This window comes from Stegodyphus dumicola, chromosome 2, assembly GCF_044657685.1.
Source record: "Stegodyphus dumicola isolate Sdum_Otavi_A_Nest chromosome 2, ASM4465768v1".
NCBI classification, from domain to species: Eukaryota; Metazoa; Arthropoda; class Arachnida; order Araneae; family Eresidae; genus Stegodyphus; species Stegodyphus dumicola.
In genome coordinates this window covers 5,273,648-5,295,532 of record NC_140769.1, presented here as the reverse complement: position 1 = coordinate 5,295,532, position 21,885 = coordinate 5,273,648, and the positions used below count along the sequence as shown (strand labels likewise).

Below are 21,885 nucleotides of genomic sequence, written 5' to 3'. Positions count from 1 at the left end.
GCATCAGATTTGTGGACTATCTGGCATTTAGAGATTTTACCAGATATTTTCATTCTATTCGAACTCTTTTTATGAAAAGGACATTCAAAAACCAAAATGGATATTTTTAACAAAATTTAGGACTTTTGTAATTATAACTTATTTATTTATCAGTATTCCATATTTATTATGTTATAGTTCTAAAATTAGTCATGTATTGTATATTTATTTATAACTCATAGTTTTAATGTTCAAAATTTCATATGCTATAAAGTCAAAATTTTATATGAGAAAGTCATGAAAGGCTATAGTTAAAGCTTGTACGCTATGTCCTGGATGTTTTCATGTCTTTTCTCACACTTTTGCTTTACTCCTGTACTAATGCTTTTCTCACCCCAGCCTTTCCTTTTTGATGGGGGAGGGGGGGGGGAGATGTAAGATATAAAAAAAAAAAAAAAAAAAATACGATGGCTTTGTTCTTTGCGAACCAGCATCCTTTAATTAATTTTCTGCAATTCAGCATCTCCCCTCAGACCATCACCTTCTAGAACATTCGTACCTATTACATAACCTCCTCATATAAATGCTGCGTCATAAGTTTTTCTACATTTTTCTAGAAGCTACTCTGTTACATAACCTTTCATATAAATGCTGCGTCGTAAGTTCTCCTACACAGATACCTTCTCGCCTTCGTCCTGCTAACGTTTCCACTATGCTCCTCTTTCTTTGTTAGTAAGTCCCTCAGTATAATTTTGCTATTTGCATTTTGCGTACTTTATCAGTTTCTATTTCTAGGGTTTCCATGATGTCGCTGTCTTCTTTTTGATATCTTTTTTCTTTTATAAAATTTCCAATTTGTGAAAATTTTCATCAACTTCAATATTTAGCTTTAATTCCATTATTAAGAGTTAGAGCTGAGTAGAAGATAACTTTACTAGTTTAATTCTATTATCTTCAAGCTCTAATAAATTAATTTTTAAAAATTTTCTTCAGGGGAAAAAAATTACATTTCACTTGAGCTAACATGTTTATTCACAGTTTCTGTGACTCACTTGATAAAGCTAACTACTTTTAATTTTTAAACTTTTTTTTTTTTTTTTAAATAACCACAGGTTTAAGGGATTCAAAGCTGCCTAGACAAGTCAAGATGTATGATTCAATATAATAAATTTGTACTGTGGATTTCATTAGCTGTTATTTCTTTGTTAATCCTCAAACTTTTATTCCATCACCAAAGTCTTTAATAATGTTAGGTTTGCATTCAAACATAAATATTTTCCTTTTCTTTCTACATGCAGAAAAATCGCTATTATTTCATTTAGATGACATAGTTACTTAACTTAATAAGCATAACACAAAACAGCTCCCAAATCCATCATTTGTACAATCCTGCTCTGAAGAAAAGAACCCTGGAACTATTGAAGGGTTGTAATTTCAGTCATTCCATTGAAAAAAAGATGGAGGTGGAATAAAAAATGGTTAGAAATGTTAGTTTGGGGAAAAAATCAATTTTGGATTACTAAAATTTGAAATGCAGAAGAGATCAGCATTATTGTTTATCCAATGATGACACAAAGAAAATTGAGAAATTTGCACCACATGCTCCAAACCAGAAATTGGTTCATCAAGAGCTGGCCTAAAAGAAAATTATCTTGATTGACTTTTCATTTCTAGCATTCCTTTCCGCAAGAGAACTAATTATAGAAGTGAAAATCATGCATGAACTTCTTATGAAACACACTGTTACCTATTGCTGCAAGTACAAAGTTGATTAGTGTGTGCGTAGTGATCTGAATGGTGGGCAAGGGAGGAAAAAAAGGAACCACAAAGCTTCAACTCTGCAAAAGTTGGAGTATTATTATTGTATATATGTTTGCTTAAGTTACTGTAGATAGATAGTATGGGGCGAACCATCCTATATAGTTATATTTGAAGAGCTTTCTTTCTCATTTGCTCATCGGCAGCACAGTCATAAGAGTGATAGAATCACTGAACAGTGATAATTTGACTTTAATTTGGTTTTAAGTCCTTGTGAATGGTCTGCCTGCATGACAGTTTTCATATTTTTCTTCATTTCTAGCATGAATATGAGCCAGTTTTCCGTAAAACATCTCTGCACTTAGGTAATGCACTTCATCTCTGCACTTCAAATGCTTTGCCATAGTTTAAATAATCCATTCCAGTCCTTTCTTCTCCACCACAAGTTAAATGTGTTGGAATGAATAAATGTTAAATAAAATGGTTGTAGGCGTAAATGGGGTAATACTGTTTTTATTTGCTTATTTTCTCCTTTTTTGTCTTTACTGCTTGAAATTCAATATAATTACTATGTCATAGCTGCCAACTCTTCTGGTTTTTCATCATGTCTCCCAGTGTCTTTGTAGATCGCCAAATCTCTCAATTTTTTATTCTTACCCTTCACCAAGGAAAAATTTTACTAGCCATAAAGGAAATTTATACCCACACAACTATACAAGTGCACTAATTATTAATTTTATTTTCGTTGCATTTAAAAGTATTTTAATAAATAAAACTATTCAGGGTTTTCTCTGACTAAAAGTGTAAGAAAATTATAAAATAAAATTAGGTTAAAAATATAAACTTTATTAATTACTATTTAGTTAAGTATTGGTATATTTTATACAAAAAAAATATTATAAATAGTTCAGTAACTTGAATCTTGCATTATAAGGTCAATTTAGAGTATTGAAATGACATAACCACGCAGCCTCGAAACTCCCGCTTTTCCAGATTTCAAAGTTGGCAGCTGTGTGGTGTGTACTAGTTCCAAGGACCTATTTATGTAATTAGAAAGCCTATTTTAATTTAATACATTAATATGTATTTCAGTCATTTCAATATTATTCTGTATTCTTTATTATTATTTCTACATGGTACATTTCTACCCATCCTGTGATAACCACCTTATTCATGATTTGGGAAGTTAGCTGATTTGAGCTTGAGTTTGAATCCAGAAGAATCACAGAATTGATTTATTGTCCATTCCTATCTTTGCCAAATGGGCAATCAGTCACCTCTTGTGGTGTACCCTGAGCAGTATTAGCTACTTAGCCATTTTTGAACTGGAAGAAATATACACTCTTGTGAAGTACAAAGACTTTTTTTTTTGGGAGGGGGGTTTTTATTAGCACTTCCAAGAGTGGTATCATTATTATCAGTGCTCCCCCTTTTTTTTTCCTTTTATCATCTTCGTGGGAAGTGGATTAAATGACTCTAATAATGGAAGTTTAGTTAACAGCCTTAAAATGCATATGCAGACATGGCAATGTGAAAAATTTCAGAAACTATTCTTTTTTATTATTCTTATTCTTAAGTGTACTTCTTCAGCTCAAGAAATCAGTTGAAAATAATGCAAAAAATCAAGTTTCTAAATCAGAGGTTCTCAACTAGGGGCAGTTTCATTGTTTTGGGAGGGATGCAAACAGTCTTTCATTTAGCTGTTAAGTATTTAGTTTTAAGTTATGAATATAAAAACTGCTTTTATTCAAGTTTTGGTATATTTATCAACATTTTCTATATTTTTTATTGTTTAATTTATAAAAGCACACTAAAAATAAGAGAAGGGGGAACGATTTAACCATAGTAAAAAAAGTGCATGGGGCAAAAAAGGACCACCGCTCTAAATCACTGACATGAAAGAGAACTATATGATAGTGGAGGCAGCACGCAAGTTGTTTCCTGTGTAAAAAGCATCATAAGCATCATGAAAACTATGATGCTTTTTACACAGAGAAACATAAGCAAATGAAAACCATGATAAAAAGTTTCATGGTTTTCATTTGCTAATAAAGGATGCTTGATTTTTAATTTTGTTAGCTTTTACCACAAAATTGTGTAAGTTCATTTTAATGATTTTATATTTTCTTCCCTTTTTTATATAAATAAAGTCACAAAATTCAAAGCTAGTGGAGGCAGCATGCAAGATGTTTCTTTGTGTAAAAAGCATCATGGTTTTCATGATGCTTTTATGCAGAGAAACATAGCAAATGAAAACCATGATCAAAAGTTTCATTTTCAATTAAAGGATGCGTGATTTTGTTAACTTTTACCATAAAATTGTGTAAGTTCATATTAATGATTTTTTATTTTCTTCCCTTTTTTATATGAATAAAGTCACAAAATCCAAATTGGTCTTGAGGACATTTTGAAAACATTATATTTAGATAAAAATCATTTCAGCAGCTGAAAATTTTCTTAAAATATTCATATCTGCATATGCATTTGTATAAAATAATATATTTGCTAATTTAACGTTTTTCCCCCTCCTTTAGTGGGAAAAAGTGTCATTCTGTGGTCAAAGAGTCACCGATTGGGATAAGTGTTGTCAAGCTTTGAAGAAGCATTGCACAAAATCTTTGGTAAAAAGAAATTATTAAACTTATAAAAGTTAAATATATATAATATATCGTGCTTTAAATTACATTTCTTTTCTTTGATGTATGCAGGATTTATGTGGTATTATACTCGAAGATTCATCAGATCCATGGGAAGATCTTGAGCGAAACGTAGTTCATCTGGGAGAAGTTGAAGAATTATCATTTGACAAAGTTTCACCTTCTCTGGTCATCAGTGTAGCAAACAATATGCCTCGCTTGCGCATATTAGAGTGCCCATTTGTTACTGTTAGTTTTACAGAACCTGAAATGTGGTATGAACTTATTTTATATTCTTTTACTTGTACTAGAGGGTTATTCTATTTACATGTGTATTTATTTATCTTCATCATTTAAGTATAAGCATATAAAAATATCATTATGGAGATAACATTTTAAGCTCTTTTTATGATACAGTTTTTTGTTGTAGAAAAAGAAGAGTGAACAACAGTTCAGTGCTCTTTTTCTTCAGTTTGAAACAAATCTGTTCAATTTGTTCAGAAGTTGAAGAAATGTTCATGTGAAACAAAATATATCTTAATTTAAGTTTCACAAATAACTAAATATATGCTTCTTTAGAATCTTATGATATAACTGCCATTGTTTATTTAAATAATTAATACATCATATGTACTGATTGAAATTTGGAACCAAAAATACATTGTGAGTATTCAGTATTTTTTTAAATGTTGTACCGGAATACTGGTTTAAAAATTTTTCAAAAAAGTACAGAATACAGTTGTTTCTTTGCTTATTTATTAGTTTTATACAAAAAATGTGTAAATTATAAAAATATAAACAATTTTGTTATGTATGAATATAAAATAAAGGAAGAAAAATTGTAATCAAATGTTATTAATAAGAGCAGTAAGATAATAATTTATAACATTAAAAACAAAAAATGTATACAAAATAAAACATTACTGTATTACAATACAATAAAACAGCAAAATTTTATGATATTATTATTATTATGAAGAAAAAGAAATATCACATAAAAATCTTGTTGTTTTTTCTATGGCACTGTTCCAAAAGTTTATAAAACTCAAGTACTATATTATGTGTTTTTAAAAATTGAAAAGAACCACATCAAGCACCAAGCAAGAATTACATCTGATTTGCATTTCAGTAAATTGTTGACTAAAATAGCAATTTGTGTTTTAGAAAAAATAAAAACACAGAAGAATATCTGTCCCAAAAGTTCATAGAATATTAACATTTTAATAACTTGCGATCAATTTCAAATTATGTAATACTTCAAAGTCGCCCCATTATTCTGTATGACGTCGAATATGTGTTTCGCCATCGAGAGAACTAAGTTTTATAACTCTGGTTCCACACTGTACCACGCATTCTTAATGGTTGTTTATAAGGCATTCATGAAGAAAACTGCCTTCCATTCTCGTAAGCTCTGCGAGACATAATGCCTCACACTTTCTTGATCGGGTCAAAATCGAGGCTGATTGGTGGCCACTCAAGAACAGTGATCTTTTCTACATGTAAATAATTTTTTTCAGTGTTAAAGGTACAAATGGGAGCATTGTTATGCTGGTATACCCAATTCTGTCCTCCAGTGTTTTCTGCAAATGACATAAGATGGTCTCTTAATGTTTCTGTGTATTTAGATGAATCTTGCTGACCATCTAGGAAATGAAACCCACGTGAAACCAAAAGCTGCCTACTCCAAAACAGATCCAGTTCCACTTTCCTACTAAAATAGTTCTGAGGCTGTTTTCATGACTTATAAATAGCAGTAATATGAATACTCATCAGGAATATCTAGATTACTTTTTTTTTTTTAATCACTGAAAATTTTAGACAAATCCATTTGTCACCATTTGCTATGTGTTTATGGGCCTATTACAATGTCATTTGTTTGTGAAATTTTAAGAGCAGTAATGATCGAGCCATTTTTGCGTGAATCATATAACCAGATTCCTTGATTAACCTATGAACAGTATTTGTGGTTATTAGCAATCCACTAGGCCTTGTAATTTGGCGAATCGACTTTTTCTGTAATGAAGCCATTCTTTGTATCAGCCTATTGCTATGACTATCCATCACTTGGGGTCTTCCTTAACATAATTTTGGCTGATATGGCATCTCACAAGATATTACAGGATAAATCATGCTTACAGATCGATTCAGAAGTTTTAAAAAAAATTTTAAAGACCTACTGTCCAATTTAAAATTTAGAATCCTATTAACTTCACCATCAGAAAGTTATGTAGCTGTAGGCATAATTAAATGCAGTTCAGATGATCTTTTTTCTTTTTTAAACTGGATGTTTGAATGAAGGCATTATCATATAAAAGGGTGAAGTTCCCCCATCATGATAGTTGCTAACCAATTTGCATAGAATTATGTTTGTCTATAAACTTTTGAGATACACAACGTTTTCTATTTTTATTTTTTCAATACAAGTTGAGAGTTTTGTTAAATATTTACTCAAATATAAGGCACATGTGTTTTAAATAAGCATATTTTAATTGGGTAATTTTATACATTTCTATTTTTCTTAAGCATGTGATTTGCTGGAGTCTCTTTTGGGACAGAGTGTATATAATATCTTTAATTAAGAAGAAAAAAAAAAAAAAACTAGTTTATTAACTTCATAGTTTTTAAATAATCATTAAAAAGTAATGCATTTTTGTATGCAAATTACCTGCAGTTGAAAATGCTGTTTCTGCATCCATGCTGGTTGGTGATACTGTTAATAATGAGTTTTATACTTCCTCAAAATATTTCCCTTGAAATCGTACATCATCTAACAATCTGGTTTCTTGCCTGATGGGTTTGGATAAATTGTGGGTAAATCTACTTTTTATCTTACCCTTGCATTATTTTTTGTGGTAGTTTTTTTTATTTATTGTAATTTCTCAAGAGACAATTCTTTTCTGATATTATCATCATCTTCAACAAATTTCCTCTGGATATGTTTGTATTAAATGTTTTTGTTGCAATTTAAGATAATTAAATTTGACTTTGTTAGTCTATTTTCTTCCTTTTTATTTTCTTTTTAAAAGTCATTATAAATTATATTTTAAATAACTTAACATATTGTCTAGTTTACCGTGCCTTTCCTCTATACGAATTTTCAGCACGTGATGAAAAATATGGAGGAAAAAATATATATTTCAAATAGCAGTAAGATGCCAAATAAGTTAAACTCTTTAATTAAAAACATATTTGTTGCTAATACCAAAAATACTGGTATTTTAAGGTAGCAAATGCTTGTTTCAGAAAATAGCATGAAATATCAGTATTCGTACTGGTATTGCAATCACTAATCATAAACCTGGCGCATGCAACAAGTTGTTTTGTGTGAACAAATTTGGGTATATTTTCTTTGTAGAAATCCTTGATTATTTGAATACCCGACTTTAATTATTTTTTGTTATCCATTATTGAATATTGGAAGACATTCTGGGTTATTCTTATTTCAAAACAAACTGTAGGTAAGAAATTAAATAATCTTTAATGCAGAATGCCAAACGTACTAAATTTTAAGTAAGGTCTAACCGATAAAAAAAACTTTACGAGTGCCATTTTATGTCAGCCATCTATTTACAATATTTCTTATTCTTTTTTCGAAGATTGAAATTTTTAATTTGATATCTATATTTGGAAAAAAAAATGCATGTATGTAAAAAAAAAAAAAAAATTCTGATGGTGTCACTTTTAAGTGAATAATGACAGTATTTATTTTAAACAGGTTTGTAACCTGTGGACTTGAGTTGTCTTCTCTAAGATTTCTGGGCAGACTTGAGCACCTAAAAATTGGATCTGCTGGTGGCATTGTTTTAAATGGCAGCTCTTTATCCTTAATGCCTTATCTTCCAAATCTGCGGCATGTGGTAAGTAAATTTTTAAAAGAATTTGTTGTGTGATATTTATGAATATTTTCCATATATGTTTATGCTGATATTTATGTAAAGAATAGTACATAATTCTAATGCTTATTAAATTAAAACTAAAGTTGTTACTCAGTTATCTTTCAAGTACCATCTGTCATAGCATACATTTGCTCCAAGGTTTCTGACATAGCTGGAAGCATTCAGAGAATGTCTTTTGAAAGGGGATTGTACCTGTCATAAACTGGCAGTTGAGTCATTTTGGATTACTTGAATTGTATAAAAAAACATTGATATCATTAAACAACCTCAATAAGAGAGAACAGCAAGGTCACAATATGAGAAATCTGACAAAAGATATGGTTGTGAAATGACAAGGGTCTGCTGCTGATTAAAGAAATTGAAGCTTCTTTGTTCAGTATGAAACATTGTGCTAAATAGTCAAAAGATGGTTTAACCCCTTTGCACTAAAGTGTGAAGTACGTTGTTTCAGATGATTTCATTTAATGCATTTCTTTTTTAGAGTGTACATTAATGCCCTCTGATAGTCAAATTAAATTATTTTAAACATCATGCATACACAATTATACTTCAGGTACTTCAAATTTCTTAGTTAAAATATTCACTATTCAAACATTTCTAGTATGTCTTAATAGTAGCAATCTTTTTTATCTCAAGGTTTTAATCAGTTACCTCAAAACTCGGAGAATACTTCATGTAGTTTTTCAACAAATCAAAATCACTCCTCCAGAAATAGTATGAAAGATTATTTAATACACATACCCATGTATATAATTATCATAACTTGTATAGAAACTTGTGTTAACCTCTGATCTTATAAAATATTATTTTCTTTTTTTAAATTTCTTAATTTTCAAGGTTTCATTTGCTTATATGTGCATAGAAAGAAGTGTTAAAGAAATTTAACACATCAACTATTAAAGGGCATATTAACCCTCTGAGTGGCACAGGGTTTTAGATCCATCATGAAGACCAGTATTTAAACAGCGTTTATTAATTTAATTTGTATAATTACTTATTTTATTTTGCATTTTCATAAACTTACATTCATTAAGATGATATTTACATTATTAAAGAAAGTAAGAAAGCAAAATATCTTAAATTATAAGCTAATGTAAGAAAAGCAAACTAACTAAACTTAAAAGGACCTGTGAGGTCAAGAATTTTGTGCATTGAGCTGCAAAATTTGAAATAAAATTAAAAAGTAAATTCTTCGATCTATAGCCTACCAAGTAGCAAAACTTCTGATGACCGGATAAACCCGGTCATAATGCTCAGGTTCACCAGTTAATCATGTGATAAGATTAGATATATTTTAAAAATTAATATTTCTTCTGTTCAAAATTGTGCCTAATAGAGATTAAATTAAAACCTCTAATGAGAATATTTACATGTTTCTGAAATGTTTCCATCAAAAATAACTTAATAACTTTAAAAAATATATACAGGAGGAACTTATAGTTTTTAAATGTTACCTGACGAGGTAGTTTACGTGTTTAGCAATTAATATACGTATACTCTTTTAATAGGTTTTAAATATATTATTTTAATAATCATTTGCAAACTACAAGAAATACTCAGTTAGCTTTTTCATAAGGGTTATTAGTTTCATAGGGGAAGAACATAGTTTTCTTGATTGTACTTTAAGTGATCTTAATATTTTCCCATCAAAATTTTAGTGACCTTTTTTATTTCTTCTGAAATATGTCTGAAGAAGAAGCATATTCCTGTTTAAATTTTAATGCAGCTTTGCATTTTATTTCTTAAGCTCTCTTTTAATATTTAGGCATTGACCGGATTCAAGTTTTATTCAACTGGAAATCTTGAATGTTTAGCTCAGATGCAACAGTTAATATCTTTAGAGTTGGGCGACTGTGCTGGTATTGAACCTGGAGTAAGTTTATTTACTTTTACAATTGATTTAGCTATAACATTTTAATATTAATTTTTATTAGGTTATTTTCTGTTGAAAAATCTTTGATATTCATTATTATTATCAGAAAATAAACGCTCTTATTTTCTGATAATATTAATGAATTTTTTGGTTCATTATTTTAACTGCAGATTTTAAAATGGTTTAAAAATTATCCACGTATTCTTTTTTACTTGAATAGAGTTTTTATTTACATAAAATGTATAATTAATAATTACTTAATATTCCTGCTAAAAATAGGTCTATTAAGTAGATAAAATAATCCCTTTTGCATAATTTAAAAAATATTTTATGTTTAATTTTCATTGTAATTGTTATACACAACTGTTTTTGTTCTGGTGTTAATTTGTAAATTTAAATAAGTGAATTCATTTTAATATACAGTGCTTAGGAATTAATTATAGTGTACTTTCATAAATGAATGAAAATTAGTGTCTATTATTTCTTGTAGCATGATTCGTATGCTCTGTAAAACTTTGGAAGGACTAAAACCTTGTTTTCTAAATGCTTAAGTAATGGCTGATCTTTAAAAGTATCTTAATTTCCACAGCATTTTGAATTATTAAGATGTATAATGCAAAAAGCTAAACTTTCACACAGTTTACCCCTTTCATTAAAATCTATTGTACATAAATTTTGCATAAGAAATAAATTATTTTTATATGTTTTAAGAGATATAGTAGCATCAAGTGATACGTTTGTGTATTCAGCACTTAACAGTATATTCTGGAATAATAAACATGGGTAATAGTTATACTTATTTCAAATTATTTTTATAAAAACCTTTTGTGACTCGTTTCAAGAAAAGATTGAAAGACTTGTTCTACAACATTTTTCTTTGTGGGGAGGGGCAATGCACAATGAAAATCCTTGATGAATTCTACCATAACTGTTTGGAAATAGTTATCATTTGCATTTGTTGGTAGAGAAGGTACTTCAGGTAATGGCCTATCTGGAAATATTCTCTCGATTTTCTATTTGTATTTCAACTTGCAATAGTGATACGAGGGCCATCCAGGAAGTAGATTACGTTTCCGTCTGTGTCCGCTAGGGGCGGGGCTAGCGCGGCCATCTTGGGGTCAGAGCGTTGCGCAGCTCAGTCTGCATCTAGCCGTGCTAGTGAGAGGTTCGTGCTGTGCTCCGTTCAGATACTGTGACGGTTTGAAATGTCTGCGTTAATTGAAAATTCTGCGAGGTGCGCTCAGTAATAAGGTTTCTGACTGCAAAAAACTGTAAACCGATAGAAATCTATCGGCAGCTTCGTGAAGTGTATGGGGACAACATTATCACTGAAGGTGGAGTGCGTCAGTGGGTCATAAGATTTCAAAATGGCCGAACCAATGTTCACGACGAAGATCGAAGTGGGAGACCCAGCATAGTGACCGCCGAACTTCTCGAAAAAGTCGATGCTAAAGTCCGTGAAAATCGAAATTTCACAATAACGGAACTTTCTTTGAGTTTTCCACAAATTTCGCGAAGTTTGTTGCACGAAATCATCAGCGAAAAGCTTGGTTACCACAAGTTTTGTGCAAGATGGATTCCAAAAATCTTGACAGAGGACCACAAAAATCAGCGAATGGCTGCAGCGTTGAACTTTTTGGACGCTTACCATAAGGATGGTGACTCTTTACTCGATCGCATCGTTACTGGTGACGAAACATGGGTGAAACATGTGAACTGTGAAACGAAATTGCAATCAATGCAGTGGGGGCACACAAGTTCTCCCCAAAAACCCAAGAAATGCATGCAAACAATGTCGGCAAGGAAGATGATGGCGACTGTTTTTTGGGACAGAAAAGGTGTAATTTTGGTGAACTTCCTGGAAAGAGGCACTACAATAAACTCTCAAAGGTATTGCCAAACTCTCCAAAAACTCAGAAGAGCAATTCAAAACAAGCGCAGAGGAATGTTGAGCTCTAAGATCTTGTTGATTCACGACAACGCCCGGCCCCACACGGCAAATGTCACTCGTAAAGTTCTTGAATCTATTAAGTGGGAGTTGTTTCCTCATCCGCCGTACAGTCCCGACCTGGCACCGAGCGACTTCCACCTATTCCCAGCAATGAAGAAGTGGCTGGCTATGCAGCGTTTTGATGACGACGCACAGCTGCAAGAAGAGGTAACGAAGTGGTTGAAGGCGCAGGCGGCCGAATTTTTCGACGAAGGAATTTCCAAGCTCGTACATCGCTACGATAAATGCCTTAATTTGTATGGTGACTATGTAGAAAAGTAGTATTTGAGTGTGGCTTTCATCTGTATATAATAAAATTTGTTTCCTATACTTTGTTTATTTTTTTATTCCAAAACGTAATCTACTTTCTGGATAGCCCTCGTATTACTTGGACACACACTCCCTCTATTAATTAAAATATATATTGTCATGTACTAAGAAAATTAAGTTACAGACAGATTATATAGAGAAGTAAATGTGTCAGTGCAGTGACAATGAGAGTAAACTAAATCTGTGGCTACAGTTAACAGCTGTGAGATGCAACAAGTAGTTTCAGCAAAATTTCAGTTTATTTGATCAATGTTTTTTACATATGCTGCAAAATAATCCTGTCCAGCTGTGCTGTGCTTATGTAAACTCTTTTCCTTATCCTCAATACAAGTTTTTATCATTTTTGTAAAACACCATTAGCAATAATAGTGAATTTTTATTTTTTCAGCAATAAATTGAAAGTAATAATTATAAAACTGCAGTTTTAATTGTGAAAATAAAAATGTGACATGGTTCCATATCAGGTGAATATAGAACTTGCAGGAGTATATTTGCTGAATTTTTGCTCTAAATTCTAGAGCAACAAAAACAACAAACAAGTTTAAATATCATGATGCAAAAATTCATGAATTATCACAATTTAGGCTTTTTTATTAATTGCTACCTACAACTCGAGTAATATTCTCTTGAATAATAATACAATAATAATAACATGAATAATACTCTCTGTTAACACTCTCACTAGCATGGCTTTTGGATCCATTCATAAAGATTGTATTTAAACAGCATTTTTTAACTTAATTTTTATTAGTACTCATTTTAGTCTGTGTTTTCATAAACTTCCATGTATTGCAATGACATTGACATTATAAAGAAAGTAAGAAAGCAAAATAATCAAATTACAAGCTAATATATTATACCAAGGGACAAAACATCTTATGGCCAGATAAAGGCAGTAATGCTACTTGGGGAGTAAGTGGTTTGGCCAGTTGATAAAAATTCATGATATACAATTGAAGAAAATGCAGAGGGTGTTTACTTGTTTTTAGAAAAAAATTCATGAAGAATTTCAGAAAGCTAATGTTTCAGAATAAATATTTCTGTCAACATCTTGTTACAGTAGAATTCCAGACATCCGCAAAGCTTGGGACCAGAGGTTGTGCGGATTTTAGGATTTTGCGGATTTCAGGACAGAAAAGATAAAGCATAATATTCGAACTAAAAGTCCAAAATCAATAAGGCGTATTAGATACATTTAATTAAATTTTTATTACATATATAAATTGATTATATTATTCATTGTATTATATGTGCACAGCATCGAGGTTTGTCGATTTCCCCTCATGCAAAGATTTCCGGTTTCGGATTCCAGTGTTAGAATCACTGTTGCTGTAAAGTTTCAACAGCTTTTCTTTATTTTTCCATATATCATACACAATCGTTGCAATTCCATACCATTCTGCTATAAATCGAGAAGTAGCACCTGCTTCCATCTTTTGCAGAATTTGCACTTTTTGCATTACTGTCAATGCAACGTGTTTATGTTTTTCAACGTTGCAAGCAGTAAATTCACGAGTGTGTTTCTTATCTGTCGTTGAAAAGGAAAACTGATATGGGTATTGCATATATACCTTTTCAACATATTCCTGCCAAGTCTCCTGATGTTTCACCTATGCACTCTTTTGCCTTTGGTCTCTTGAAAAGTGCTTTTTCTAAATGCAAACTCACCACAGTGGATAGAATGTTTAACTTAGTGAAAAAGGAATGGAAATCAGTACCCTGGGAGATGTCACAAAAAGCCCTTCTATCATTGAAATCATGACACAAACTTATAGTCCAGAAAAAAGGCTATCAAATTGAACATTTAAAAAAAAAACACTCTTCACATTTAAACAGTGATTAAACAGTGCCAAAATCATTCTAAAAATGTGCAAACACCCTCTTTAATTAATATTACATTAATTTTAAACAATTTTAAGGTAGCCTTTTCAGTGTTGCTTCACCTTTAAAATGCAATTTACTTGATTGTTGAGTTGTTTCTGTATCAAAAGTGTAGCTCTATGTTTTATCATTAGTAATAATGCATTTTTTAAGAAGGCCTCATCTTGAGAAAGCATCTCCTGGGTCACTTGAACACATTATTATTTTTTTTTTTTAATTCAAATGTGATAGAAGCTTTACTTTGAAGGAGCAATTAATGCATATTCACATTGTCAAGTCGAACTTTTCTTTCAGTAATAGATGGCATTCTCTGTATTCCGTGACAGATGTAATGTATCATTATGAAACTTCTCAGTTAGCGACCTCACGTTAAGTCAAACTTTTTTTTTTTTTTCAATAATAGATAGCATTCTCTATATTCTGTGAGAAATGTAGTGTATCATTATGAACTTCTCATTAGCGACCCTTGGTGAGAAACAGACTGTTATGAACACACATGCAGCAAGTGATGATATGTCAAGGGCAGAATAATTTTCAAAATGGCGACTCATTGATAATAATTTGAAGGAGCAGCAGATCAATAAAATTTAAAGTGCAAGAAATAACAATTAAGAAGGGAACAAATAGGAATTAAAACTGACATTTGGTTTGTTTCTCGATTTCCAGGTCATGGTTTATAAAAATTTCTAACGCACTATAAAAACACAAGGTACAGGATCTCAGTACTGTTTCCATACTTCTTGTGACACATAAGTCTTTTGAAAAAGGAGCTAAAAAATGTGACACTTGTTGATTGTAATGCTTTATGCATCACAAATTTTGTGTCAACATTGTAAATCAAGCATTCATATTTTGAAGCAATTAGTCATTCATTCTTACATCATTTAAGGGTACTTCTCGTGACTTAAATTTCTAAATCACTGAAGAAATCTAAAATTCAGTGCCCACTCATATAAATTAAAATTTACCAATGCAGTTGCAGCTGAATGTTAGGATGAAGAGGTAGACTTCACAAGGAGTATACTGTGAGCTTTTTTTCTTTTGGTTAAGAAAAAAAATGCAATAAACTTTAATCAAAAAATTTTTTGTGATTGTTTCATCTTGTGGCAGAAGGAACAGATGATTCTTAACTGAAGGTGTCTGCTAGCTTTATAAGTAGGAAAACATCTGAGCTGAAGAAAAATCTCAAATTCAACTTGAATTATTATCGTGAGATTGTATTAGTGTGATTATTAAATTATTATTGTGAGACAGTGAAATGTAAACAAATTTAGAATTCTGTAAACAAATTTAGAATTCTGTAGTAAAGAATCTAGCAAAATGATTGCCAATAATGATGCAGTATCAGAGAATAAAAGCTAGTCACATTTTGGTCTCACTATTTTGATCGTTTTAAACTTAAGGGCTGCTGTAACTGACAGATATCTTCATAGCTTGCTAATCTTCAAAGACAGACCTTTTCTATTTTCTTTTCAAGAAGAATAATGAAAATTTGTGTCAGAAAGCTGATGCGTTCCTCTCAAAGTAATCTGGTTTCTTTTCTGTGTTTCATCCTAAAAATAGGGAAAATTAAGAAAAACTGTTTGAGCAAACTGTATGCATCAGAGGGTTAGAAATGAATAGAAAGTTAAATAAAATATTGCCCAAAACATGAAATTGCAATCTGAGAGTGTGTTTACAATCTAATACATTAAAAAAAAAAGTATATAATTAAGGTTTATTAAAAACAAAAAATCTGAAAGCTTTCATATTTTATTTTATGCCCAAAGGTTCCCCCCCCCCAAAAAAAAAAAAACATTACACATACATACAAATTTTGAGAGAATTTGGGCTAAAACTATTTGAAATCAGCATATCTTTAGAATTCCTGATAGACTGTCTCACATGCTGGGGGTAAAAATATTTTATTCTGTACAGTGTGTTGCCACTGCTCACTTTAAAATGTTGAGTTTGAAAAATTCATTAAAGTTTAAAAAATATGAAATAGATAATAAATCAAATTCGAAATTCAAGATTCAGATTCAGATAGACGACTACATTGTTTAAAATTTGATGGCTCTAGGTATTGTTGTTTTTCACAATGCTAGAAGCATACACACATTCTTGCAGATTCTTCATTATTTAATTTCATTAAATATAAGACAGGGCAACAGTATTTGTTGGCAACAATTTGAAAACTGAACAGCTGTTTATAGTGATTTGATACAAAATGCTGTTTTGAGACTTACTGCCCTTCTGGGCTAATAAGAATATCTACTGTTGCCATTGCTTTATCCAAAATCTTTATCATTGAATAAATTTAAAACTGTATTAAAAAGAGTGCAGTGACAGAACATGCTCTCATTCTTGCCTTGAAATGCAAAGATCCTCAAAAGAATGAAAAATTTGTACTTCAAAATTATGTGTAATGAAATTCCATTACAAGAGTAGCATGAATTTTCCAAGCTGCTTTGAAAGTTCCTGATGTACACATGTGAGTGTGGATACTAAATTTATTTTATTCAACTATTCTAACTATTCTAAACTATTCTGCACTGAAAACTGTTGATAAAAAAAAAAAAATCTTGAGCAAAATGATTTTGGGAAGTGATGTTTTGTCATATATATATATATGTGTTTTGTAATAACATAAGATATATTTTAATATAAAGCATGCAATGTAAATTGTAGCAATTTGTAACTCAGTTGCAAGAATAAAGTACAATAATAAATGAACTATTTTCCTATTTTATTCATTTGAAATGTTTAAACAATCTGTATATAATAATAATGTAGTAATTTTTAATATATAGTAGTCTTAATTATTCTTTAGTGTAGTAGAAGTCTTATTTTTCCCCCCTGCAGATTTATGTGTTGCTTGGCAAAATGAGAAGGCTGAAGAAGCTGCGCTTAGAAAATGGAGGAAATGTTAAAGACATCAAATTTGCTGAAGCACTTTCAAAGATGGAAAGGTAAATTAAGAACTTCTATGAATTTTGCATTTGTTATAGAAAAATCTGGCATGCACTTGTTAAATATATCAGTGTATAATTACATAAATTATTGTTAAATATTTGTTCAAATAAACTGTAAATCTGATTTTAAAGCATATATATTTTTCCTTAATGTGCTTATTGGTTATATTAAGAAAATATTTTTTAATAAATTTTTGATTTTATGAATTCATACAGATAACCAAAGAAATTTCATAAATGGGAAGACAGTTTTATAAAAAGTACAGTTGGCTGCCATTTGTTGGAGCATCCCTCCCTCAAGAAAAATCCCTTCTTGTTTGTTGTTTCCTAATCTCAAGAGTTGCTGTCTGCTTTTCTTACTTTTAAGCTAGACATTCATCATGGTTATTTTGTGGCTTCCTTAAGTATGGATCTTAGGATACCTTAGTGCATAATTTCTTGCTCTTTGGTTTATTCTTCTGCATTTATAATCAATGCTTGACTTAAAATTTCGTCATCAAGCACATTGCCTGCACATTTCTCATTTCATAAAGTATTGAAAAATCAGGTCTTCTAAAGCTTGAAAGTAAAATTTCTACAGATTGAGGATGTTCTTGTAATATATCTTTAATTGTAATATATCTAATATATCTTTAATTAAATTCTTGCATGTCAAAATGAGTAGTTAGTTGTTGCCTGGCAAACTTAGTCTGTGAACAGAGAAAGGCATCACACCAAGTATGTCGGTCTTGCAGTACTTTTCAAATTTTTATTCCAGCGGTTCTCAACCAGTTGTACGTGTACCACTGATGGTACGCAAAGAAACAAAGTATTTTTAACTATTAAATTAAAAAATCTTGTGAAGAAAAAGAAAAATTGATTGAAATTCCCTGTGATCGAACTCTTAACTGAAGATTTCAAAAATAACACACTTATTAACTTTATGCTGGGGGGGAAAGAATTTAAAGGTATTTCAAAAAAAGCTGTTAAATATTTATTGCCTTTTTATACAGCCTATTTGTGTGAATAAGTACATCCTTCCACGTTTTATTTGAAAAACAAATACAGAACAAAATTTTAAAATTGGATCCTAATTTACAGCTAAGTGAAATAAGACCAGACATAAAGAAATTGATCTCTTTTATACCGGCGCAAATTCCATACTAAATTTTAGAATTAAAGTATTATAACTTAAATTTTGATAATTAAAATTGTAACCAATTTTTAATTTAATATTTTTTTATGTGTGCACATTTAATATAGCCAATAGGTTGTGCAAATGGCAAAATTTATATTTTTTTTAATTATTTCTATTGAGAAATTTAAAAAGAATCATTGTAAAATGTGGTGGTGGTACTAACGTTTTTAAATTTTTGTTTAGATGATATGCATTAGTCAAAAGGTTGACAACCGCTGTTTTATTCTTAATAATCCTTTTCAAAAGTAACTATCTGTATATATTTTCATTTGAAATAGTGCCATTTGAATACTTAACAAGATCTCTAATCCATTAGCAGTAAAACCACTTACATGTAGAAAATTTAACATAGGAACTGCACTTATCCACTATGCAGATAATTTTTCATTTCTAAAAGCTGTTGATCTAACAATGTTAACTACTTTTCATAAATCCTTACCACTCATCCATATATTTGTGTTACATGACAAAAAGAATTTTCTCACGTCCTTGAATTTCTCTTTTTAAAAATTTTTTGATAAATTAAAATGGGAGCTTCTTAGAATGTCTTATTGGCCCCAAATAATACTGTGATTCTTTATTTGGTCTCTTTTCCATTGCTGCATGTATCACTCTACAAATTATTTTTTCCCCATTAAAAACATCTTCCAATAATTTTTCAGATTAGGAATTAGTTTCCATTCATTAACCCTTTGACACGCGGTGGTCGCGCCTTGATACCATTTTCCGAATTTTTTCCCTCCTCTTTTTTTCCGAAATTTTTGAGTAAAAATGAATTGATTACTGATCTTTTACATCTAAATAACACAAAATGACTGTAGAATCACATATGTTTTAGGTATTATACTTCAGATTGGATGCGTTTTAAAATTCGTTTTCGATGAGATAAAATAACTTCCTTTTATTAATATAAACGCTTTAAATTTCAAAAGTTAGTCATCGCACTTCATGATTTCTATCATAAACAATAAAAAATTGCAGTAATTAAACTGCACATATAAAAAAAAAACCCTGTATATGTATGGCATTTGCTATGTGGTTTCACGGCGTGACCACTGCGCCACTAGAGCATTGTGTCACAATGCTTACAATCCTCTAGAGGCTCGGTGGTCACGCCTTGAAAGCACTGGTGTTTGCTTCTCAATGGCGTTCGCTTGCTTTTTCAAATAGGAATGTTTATTTTTATCCGGATATAGAGAAAGGGCTTTGAAACCGCAGAGTTATTTTATTATTAAACAATACATGCACCTTCCTAGTAAAAAGGTCTTTCTTTTCCAAATACTTTTCTCTGACATCAACACACTTGCTCCCCAAGCTAGTATTGTGATTTTATAAATTATTTCCTGTGGTTTAAATTTAATGTAAATATACTTTTCTATAATTAAAAATAGGAATTGCGTAAAAGTTTTATTTAAATTAAAAATATTTTCTGAATATTTTGGGATGAAATACAAATAAAATAAGTATGAATGGGAAACGAACGATCCGTACAAAGCCAAAAAGACCAAGCCCCCCCCCATTAACATAAAAAACCACAAATTTCATGTGCCAGATGGAAAGAAACTAAATAATGCTGGACATATACCAGTGAATTTTAAATCCAGGCAGTGTACATTTTGTAGCACAAGGAAGAAACGTCATAGAACAAGATGTATGTACGAAACGTGCAATGTGGGTCTATGTATGTACCAAAGAGACAAAACATGCTTTGAACAGTGTCAGACAAAAAAATTTGTTCTTTGAAATTAAAACAAAAAAACACTGAGTTCTTTTTTATCCTTATTTTATTGAGTTTTTAATCCATTTATCCAAATGTCCTTATTATGTAGGTACTTATATTTTCACTGCTATAGAAAAATTACATAAATGTTTATTTTTTAAATTTTTTCTGATGATTTACTTTGTAAAATAATGTAAAAAAATTATATATAATGCAATTTTTACATACATTTTTTTTAAATCCGTAAATTTCGTCATTTATTGGAAACGCACACGGAAAATGGTAAGTTTTTTTTCCCTACTACATCAGTAAGTTTCAAAGTCCTAGACACGCGGTGGTTTCCCAGTGCGACCACCACCCACAGAACAATGGGTAAGAGTAGATTTTTTTTAATTCATATATTATTTGTCTCTAGGATCATAATATTCAATTTCTAGAGTTTTTAGTTAAAAAAAATTATAAAAATAATATCGCGCGCCTCAAAGGGTTAATGGTAAATGTTTCTAGTCCTGCAGTTTCTCCACCAACTGTGTGAAATTCAGGCTGTGTTGCAACACTGTTTTACAACCAGCCATCCGATCCTTTAAAATGTATTTTGTCAATCTATAAGGTAAATAATCAGCTTGTTCCTCCAGGAAATATAGATCTATAGAATAACACCCTCACTATATAGCAACTAATGTTTTTAAAATAAATTTAATAACATTAAAAACTTTATTTAAAAAATTATTTCAAATTTTAAACCCAAATTATATCTAATCACTAGAAATTCTTTGACAAATGCTGAAGCTTTAGCACATGCCTATCCAACACAAAAGACTTTGTGGGCCATTTTGGAAATGCATTTTTATGTGTGTATATATAGATAGCTAGATGTGTAGATATAGATATGCACTGGTCATCAAAATTAAAGGATAATGACAGAAATAAAATGTAACTGATACTTAATGAAAAATTATTAACAGGAATTTGTATAAAAGCATTAGTTAACATAAATTACAATGTTGATTATTAAAAATATATTGAAATTAAAACCAAATTTATGGAAAATGGAGAAAAAAACCAAGTCACCTCTTGTGGAGAAAATTCTTCTTTTATATGGTGTATGGTCACCTCGGGCAGACATGCATACCTCACATCTTAATTTCATAGACTTTTACCAAAGTGCTGATCAAGTCTTGTGGAATTGCACGCCACTGTTCTAAAAGTGCACTTCTCAGCTCCTGTAGGGTCAAGGGAATAATTTGGAATGTGAAATTCAGAGTCATAAGGCATCCCACACATGCTCAGTCAGTTTCAAGTCGAGTGAGTAAAGTGGCTAGTCTATTTGAGTGATATCTTCTGTTTGCAAATATTCTGACACCACATGTGCTCAATGAGGTTAAGCATTATCATTCATTAACAAAAACTATGGGCCAACAGCTCCAATAAACAGTCTACTTTGGGCTTACAGTACCTCGTCCACGTATCTTCGAGTGGTTACAGAACCTCCTTGAAAGATATGCAGCTTGGTAAGGTCATTTGTCATGATTTCGCCCAAACCATTTAACCAGGTCACGGAAACAGAGTATTTTACGGATAAGGTAAGGCATGTTGCATGTTTCTTAATCTCTCCAGATCAAAATACATCTAAAATCACTGCTTAGACTATATCTCGACTTATCAGTAAGCAATACTTAGGCCTAGTCATT

The 21,885-nt window shown here is 30.8% G+C and overlaps 1 protein-coding gene across 1 annotated transcript in view; it reads left to right on the top strand.

Annotated features, from left to right (window-relative positions):
- LOC118187286 (uncharacterized) overlaps window positions 1–21,885 on the top strand; it is a 156,919-nt gene that overhangs the window by 117,618 nt on the left and 17,416 nt on the right. The window contains exons 10-14 of the mRNA XM_085810398.1: window positions 4,272–4,358; window positions 4,446–4,648; window positions 8,089–8,230; window positions 10,035–10,142; window positions 17,188–17,294. Of these exons, the coding sequence (XP_085666524.1) occupies window positions 4,272–4,358; window positions 4,446–4,648; window positions 8,089–8,230; window positions 10,035–10,142; window positions 17,188–17,294 (647 nt within the window). The remainder of the gene's footprint in view (window positions 1–4,271; window positions 4,359–4,445; window positions 4,649–8,088; window positions 8,231–10,034; window positions 10,143–17,187; window positions 17,295–21,885) is intronic.